Source organism: Corvus brachyrhynchos, unplaced genomic scaffold (genome assembly GCF_000691975.1).
Source record: "Corvus brachyrhynchos isolate BGI_N302 unplaced genomic scaffold, ASM69197v1 scaffold12, whole genome shotgun sequence".
Classification (NCBI taxonomy): domain Eukaryota; kingdom Metazoa; phylum Chordata; class Aves; order Passeriformes; family Corvidae; genus Corvus; species Corvus brachyrhynchos.
Genome location: NW_008237885.1, coordinates 2,822,532 through 2,830,597, shown reverse-complemented (window position 1 = coordinate 2,830,597; position 8,066 = coordinate 2,822,532). Strand labels below are relative to the sequence as shown.

Here is an 8,066-nt window from a genome sequence, read left to right as displayed (position 1 = left end):
TCATACAGGCAGATCATTCTCTTTATTTCTCAAGAGGAAATGGTAGAATTTTCTGCCTTTGTACAAACCAAGCTAAATGTTTCTGACACCCTCAGTACAGTGTCAATTGGAAATTCACATTTCATGTAATAACAGACCATTTTAATTTCATGAGCTGAAGAATTGGTTTCCACTTGCAAATTGTACTGAAGAAAGCAATATTGTCAGAAGAACTGGCAGAGTGCTTCAAGAGATAAATCTATTGAATTAAATAAGAGGCTTTCATTACCTTTTACATTGCATTTCCGTATAACATAAGCATTAATTAAACTCTTCATTGCTTTCTCCTATTCAACAGAGCACTTGCTCAGTCTGACAAGAAATGCTGCCCCAGAAAACATGTGACACCCAAATAAAATCATTAAAATACTCTTAAGCAGAAGGGAAGGAAAGGGGAGAAGGGAAGAATGTTTTGGTGTGCTTGGGCAAGTGGGACCTGTCTACAGAAATGCATAATTTCTGTTCTTCAGGTTTTGACAGCAAATGCATAATTTCTGGTTTTCAGTTTTTGATAGCTCCAAAGACTTGTAACAGGTAATCTCACTAGGTATTTCTCCAGGCAATTTGAATACAAGCAGAAAACAAGCAATTGTTTTTCAAATTTTAAGTGTATTTTAGTAAATGTGGAAGGCTTCTTCATCATGGGAGAACACTTCCGGTGTGAGACAGTTTTACTTCTTGAAGTATCAAAACAACTCTCCAAAATGTGTGTCCTCTCCCCTGCGAGGAGCCCAACTATAGCAAAGTAGTTGATACAAATTCAAGATGTTCCCTGTCAAGCTCTTTAAATTAAGCCTTAAAGAGCTCCCTGGGTAGCCCACCCAAACTGAAGAGCCATCATGTATATTTGGTTCTTGCACATTTCTATCCATATTGAAATATTTCTAATTCCTTCTTTTCTTGTGATTCCAGGGGAACATTTGAGAATCTGCCCTCAGGAATATACATGCTGCACCTCAGAAATGGAGGACAAGTTAAGCCAACAGAGCAAACTGGAGTTTGAAAACTTAGTGGAGGAGACAAGTCACTTTGTACGCACGACTTTCGTATCCCGGCACAAGAAGTTTGACGGTAGGCTGGGTAAAAATTACTTATTTTCAAGGTTATGGGATTTAAAAGCCAGTTATCCATAATAAATTCCAATGTTCTTTTCTTTACAATTAGATATCACATTTGCAGTTGTCAGTTTGGCTAAGATAAGGGTTAATATACAGCTGGTATGCTTATCAGCCTTGTGAGCATTGCCTTTAATTACAATGACATCAAGAATCACACTGTTAAGTGCCTGCAGGCTTGGCTAATGTTGAAAAAAGAGATGAGATATGCATAGAGAGCTTTATATTTGTCTCCTAGTTTCAAATGCAAAATTTAGGTTTGTAATTATGTTCACTGTTGCAAGATGAACTGTGGATCTCCCATGATTTTTGTTATTACAGAGCAGTATTTGTGTAGTCTGCCTTTTTATAGCCTTAAGACTGTTGTTTTTTTCCTGCATGATTTTCTTGTGATATACAGAGGCTCTAAGAGGGCTTCTGGCTTCCAAACACTAAGGCCTCAAGTTCTGCTTGAGAGGGATTATCATACAAACCACTTAAGCAGTATTGAACACATCTTTTGTACCTAGAAGGGACCAGCAAGAACAGTTTGGGGGTTTTATTTCCTTGTGATCAACCTTTATAAGATCTTTGCAAGATCAAGGTTGAGGTGTCACAGTTTGCTAAGTGCTTGTCTTTGATAACGAACATTAAGCTGTTTTTGTGGTTGTGTCCGTATTTTCAAGTCATAGTTTTATCTAAATATGAAATCTGTATCTGTGTTTGAAAGTGTCACCCTGAGCATTTCTGCGTATGTATAAGTTAAAAAAGGTCTGGCATTAAGAGGTGTAAATCAGCATTGCAGAGAGGAATCCAGAGCTGCCTGCAGGTGAAAAAGCCTGCAAATAGGTGGCCTAAAGCTGGCTAACCCCAGGTAATGGGTCACATGCACACATTTAGGAGAATGGTGGAAATGTCATCTCTGAAGTTGGAAGCTTGTTTCAAAACTCTTAGGTCGCATTTAGAAAGAAGTGAAGATGGCTCTAACTCCTATGGGTAATTCTGTATTACTATCCAATTAAAGAGGTTTTTTTCTAATATTGATTCACTCAATATGACACAGAAGAAAAAATGAATTATAAAAAAAGGGAATGGAAAATGTGTAATATGAGGATGAGCTGGAGGAAAGTCCCTAGCAGCAGATCAGATGCTAATGTAATTTAGAGAGTGTCCTTGGAAGGTGGGGATGACTGCACTCCTCTGAAATGTGATGACTTCCCTTTTTAATGTGAAATTGGAATTCTTTGTGTAGTGGATTTTAAAAAATTTACTTGTCTTCAAAGGATCTAAAAAAAAAATCCAGAAGTTGTGTGTGGTATTACAAGATGAGTGTGCAAGCAGAACAGACATTTCAAACCATCTATGGCATGTACAGGGTTTTTTTTCTAGAAGGAAGCTGGGGTGGTTGCTGGTGTTCAGTGACCATGCAGCACTCTGAAAACGCTGGGCTCATTGACCACAGAGCTCAGACAGCACTTTGCTAATTCTTTGGCAACTTCAGGCTTTTCTGTATTGCACTGAACTTAAGGACATGATAGGTTTTTCAGTAATCTGAAATTCTGTGTCTTAATACTGATGGTAAGGTATAGCTGGAAGTTACTGATTGGTTGTAAATACTCCACTCTGGGATCTGCTCCACAGAAACTTGGAATAAAAGACTAAGTAGTTTCTTCTATCTTATTATTGATGTTTTAAAGGGAATTTGCAATGTGATATCTTATCAAAGAGCATTTGAACTTTGTGTATGCTTTCAGGATTTCAGTGCTATTCTAAAGCTATTCAAAATTTGTTCATTTGTATGGAAAAACTGCTTCTTTCTAGAAGGGCAAAGACATTAATGGAAAAATATATTCACCTAATAGACCATCAGTGTAAAATCAGCTAGATTTCTTGCAGTTTAAAATAGTGTGATGCTTCTCAATATAATGCAATATAAAGATTGATACCTAATGTCCGTGTTTTAACTGTTCGAGTATTATCCACTTTGATGTTGTTTTTTTAATTTGGTACTGTGATTGCACAAAGGAATTCTGATACATGATTATGCCATTTAATGCTAGTACACCACAAATAACAAAAGAGATACAGCCAATTTTGATGATTTTATGGAAGTTTCGCACAGTACCTGTGTTTATCAAGAGCAGCATATATAGGCAATAAAAGAATAGTTGAATATCTAAGTAATGTTGAGGTAGATATCAGCATTGCTCCCTTGAGGAGTTAATTTAAACTATAGTTGCTGCCAAGCTCTTTTTCATTCAGACATTCATATAATTTTGAAAACTCTTGAAAGGACATCTTGTACAAAATCTTGTAGATTTTACGGGGGGTTGGTTTTTTTTATGCTGTACTAGACAACTTAGGGTAATGCTAAGTTTTGCAACATAAAACTTTTTAGAGGTATGTGAACTCTGTTGAATTTTGATCTGACCTTCATAAGCCTTGTCTTTCTTATTGTTTTCTGCCCCACAACCATACACTTAAGCACAGATAGAATGGTGTTGTGATTTCCATTTTGAGAGGCCATTTGAGATCTGTTTTCCTTTTCAGGATTTTTTCCCAAATTCCTATTCGTGATCTAATCTAAAAGGAAACTCAATCTGCTGTAACTTGAACTTTGTCTCTTTACCCTCTGGTGAGACAAACATTCTTACACAGAATCACAGAATCTGAGAATGGCTTAGATGTAATGGAGGTGTCTTTGTCAAACCTCCTTCTCCAAGCAGGTTCAGCATCCTGGGATAACAGGATGCCCAGGATCATGTGCAGCAGCATTTTTAATATCTCCAGGAGGGAGACTGCACAGCATCTTTGGGCAACTTGCGCCAGTGTTTGACCATCCTCACAATAATGTGTTCCCTTGTGTTTACATGGAATTCCCTGATTTGTTTTCTTTTGTTTTTCTTAGTTTGTAGCCATTGCTTCTTGTCCTGTCATTGGGCCATACATCCCCCCACTAGATATGTACGCACATTGATGAGATGCCCTGAGCATTTTCTTCTCTGGGCTTTCTCTGCCTCTGCTTCTAGAGTAGATAGTCTAGATAGTCCAATCCCCTCATCATCTTACTGCCCCTTGCGTGGATTGCACCAGCGTGTCCATATCTCTCTTGTACTCGGGAGTACAGATCTGGACCTAACTCTCCATGTGTAGCCTTATCAATGCTGAGCTGAGGATTCCTTTCCCTCAGCCTGTTGGCAATGTTCCTACATAATTTCTATGTCAGTTTTATATTTCATTTCACCTGAAGTGCAGTACTTCCAAATCTCTACAAGAACTAAATTTCTATAATAACTAAAAGCAATAGAATCTGAAGATGAAATTTGTAACAGAGAACTTTAGAAATTACTAAGCGATTTGGAACCAGCTATGATCAGAAAAAATTATACCTTTCTTTTAACTGACAATCAGTTCTTGCATCCTAAAGCCCTTTATAATCTTTTAGTTCTTATTCATTTGTACTCCACATTTCTAAAGGGCTGCCACTGTGTTGGGACTTTTGACTGCTCCATTCTTCTAGACTCATTTATTCCTCATAGTATATGAGGTTCAGCGATGTCTCAGAACCATAGATCTGACAATGTAATTTTTCATTCAGTTTCCATGTTCTAGACCAGTGGTGTGCATTAGCATAAGTCACTACACAACATAATGCCAGCTGCCAGTTGCTTCTTGGCTGAGCATTATGTGCAGATATTTACATCTGTAATATGTACATTTGCACATTTGTCATTGCATTAACATACTGGATGGTCATTTCAAGCAAAATCAGTATTTGGAATTTCACTTATAGGTGCATGAGGATCCATAGAATCTTCTCCTAAGAATCTCACCAAGTAATAAAGCCTTGAAATGAGAAAAGTTTCTATGAGACAACGAGTGCTCAGTTGTCCTAGCAAAGAGTGCAATACCTATTTCAGCAATGGGACACACAAACCCTTCCAAACACTAGGAAAAGGAGTAAAAAGCCTTTCCAGCAGATAGGAAACACACAGGAAGTGCATAATTCCAGCAGATACAAATTTTTCTCTTACCTCAAGGCTTTGTGTAAGACTAACCCATAAAAGCAGACACGTAATGATCAGCTGTTTGCTATTCCTAACAACAGACAAGTAATCATGCTCTGGTTCTTGGACCTCCACTGTATACCTCAAAGCAGCTTAAAATATATTACGCTCCCAGTGTAGCTGTAATAGTATCATCTTATTATCACCAATTCCCTTGCATAGTGACATTGCTGAGCAGCTGTTTCACACACAAGCCAATTTCTTTTAAGTATTGCTCCATCAGCAGCTGAAACCAGCCCCTGCCCGGAAGCTTTTGTCATGAATGTTAATGAGGAGACAAGGAGCTGTTCAGTGACATTTTCTCACTAATCCTTTGAATAAGAATAGGAAAAAAATATAACAAAGAGTTTTCATTAAAGCTAAATAGATCTGAACCTGATAAAAGACACACTATCTCCTCATTCTCATTAAAAATTACAGTAGCAGTCTTAGCAGTGGTGTTGAAAATGAAGGAATGTCTAAGAATAGCTATCATGAACTTGAATGGATATGGATAGCCTTCAGCAGAATGTGTGAGGCATGATGCCTCTTAAGGAAAATAACCTAAAAAGCCTACGGACCAATCTGCAGCCGCACATTGATTTATCATACAGTGTCATCATTCCCCGTGCTCCTTCTTTTTGCAGTCTAGGAGAACAGTGATCCATACCCATTAGTCCTGCTTATATGTCTTACAGTCATTACCAGCAGTAGTGGTGTAAATTACAGGGCAGAAAAGAAAGTTTCACAGATGATCTCCCAAAATAATACCTGCAAGAATAGCTAACATCCCAGACACCCTATATTCCCTTTTCTTGCACACTTTATGAAAGAACTTGGAGAAAGATAGCAGGTTTGAATCTTTTCTTGATGCTACAGCTAGAGCTAGAGCTGAAAAAAAAATGTTTTGTGAAGTTGGTTTCCAAGAAAGTAAGAACTTTTCAAGGAGATGAACTATTATAGCCAGGTATAACTGTCTCATTAAACTGTCTCATAAAAAAAAAAAGTGAAAAGTGAACTAAGGGAGATGCTTGAAGCTGGAATACACTGAAGTTCAGTTGCATGGCCAGTGTAAGTCTCCTGCCCTCTGCTCCCTCTTCCTCCTATTCTTGCTGCCCAGCTTTCCCGCCTGCCTTGAGCTTTAGCTCATGCCTATAGGCTCCCTGACCTCTGTGGATTTCTGCAGAAGACAGGGAATACAGCAACACAGAAGGCCACTTGTACACTGGTGCTGTCGTGGTCAGCAGATGGACTTCCAGCAGAATATTTTTTTTAATGCTTTGCTTTTCATACATCCAAAGCGAAAGGGCTTGGTTTCCACATGAAGATTTTTGGCTTGGTTGTTTGATTTCTGGAAGCTGGAAGTCATAGAGGTCTGCCTTTTCCACAGACCTATTTGGGAGGCAGGGAGCTTTGCTGGAGTGTGGGAAAGTCAAATAGATACGTTATTCTAGTGCTGCCGTGTCTGAGGCAGCACATAGGCTACACCATGCCAAAGCTGGGTGACCAGATATTTGGGGCTTCGGTATTTTGGGCAAGATGGTGATGGTTTGGTTTGTGTTTGGGTTTTTTTTTTACTTTGTTTCCTTTACAAGATTTCAGTGTTGCTTTGCAACGTTTCATATCAAATGCAAAATCCATTGCAGGACAGGTGGATTTTTAAAATCCACAACTGCTTTGCTGTAACAGTGCTAGCAGGGCCACAGTTTACATATAATTAATCTACTGGTTTAACACACTATGTAAGTTCTGTGTTTGCCAAAATACAGACCTTAGAGCAAATAGAAGCCTTAACAATATGCAGCATCTGTTGACTTGTAGCATGTAGAGGCTTGCAAGTCTTCATTGGACATCTGGTACAACTTTCTAAGCATTAAAGAGATTTTTAGTAAGAGATGCCATACCTTAAATTTGACAGGAAACACTAATTTGTAAATAAAATATTCTACACCTAATTGAAATCCTATCAGAGCTGATAATAGCCTAGGAGAAATCTCTATTGCCTGCAAACAATTTTAGGCTCTAATCCTGTAGGATTTGACTTGAGATTACCATTTATCAATTTCACATATAATGTTAAAATTTGTGAACTACATTAAAGCTATTTTTTTTTGTTTGTTTAATTAACCAAAAGAGGAGAGGTGGCAAGCCTACAAAACTTGGATAGGAATGGTTGGCCTAGTAATAAGAACAGTTTCCAGTCAGGGATGCAAATTCCTGTAACCTGGCCAAGTCCAGTACTGAAAGGCTGGAGAATCAGTGTCTTCCGCACACTCCCTGAAGTTGGAAATGCTCTTTGTGCATTTGGATGGGCTCTGCTCTTCCTCAGTTTCATTTGCTAAGTGCAGCTGATCAGAGGAACAGTCATTTTCTAACCAGCTGCATCAAGTTTATGAAACTGCAAAGCAAAGGACAAGGTGCTACCCTGAGTTGGAGTGGGCATCACCCACTCTCAAATATGTCTCGTTGGAAAGCATGTTGTCCAGGTATGGCCACCAAACAGGCTTTGAGAGGGCAGGGATACAGTGTTTTTCCCATGCAACAGAAAGCAGACTTTGCCTTGCTGATGATTAGATGTCCATGATATGGAGTGTTCCTGTAAGTTCATGTTCATGATATAGTGTGTTCCCTCAGTAGGCAACAGGGAATGAGAGGTGCAGGTCACGTTAGTGTAAAGTTTACACCTCAAATAGGTCTGGACAAATCTTTCCCTGGAGTGCTTATTTCTCTATATGGATTAGAAAGGTTATTTAGTTGTGATATAGATGCCTATACTTTGGACTTACTTATACATTTTTTCAGATAAATGGAACAGAATAAAGGAGTGAAACATCTAAAACACTTTTGAGGCTCTCTTTTGTGCTTTGTTTGCCTCTTTTGCAGAAGA

General features: G+C 38.5%; 1 protein-coding gene across 1 annotated transcript in view; it reads left to right on the top strand.

Moving 5' to 3' along the window:
* Positions 1-949: 949 nt before the first annotated feature.
* Positions 950-8,066, top strand: part of GPC6 (glypican 6) — a 527,821-nt gene continuing 520,704 nt past the window's right edge. Inside the window, exon 1 of the mRNA XM_017732639.1 lies at positions 950-1,110. Within this exon, the coding sequence (XP_017588128.1) occupies positions 1,002-1,110 (109 nt within the window). The 5' untranslated portion in view covers positions 950-1,001. The remainder of the gene's footprint in view (positions 1,111-8,066) is intronic.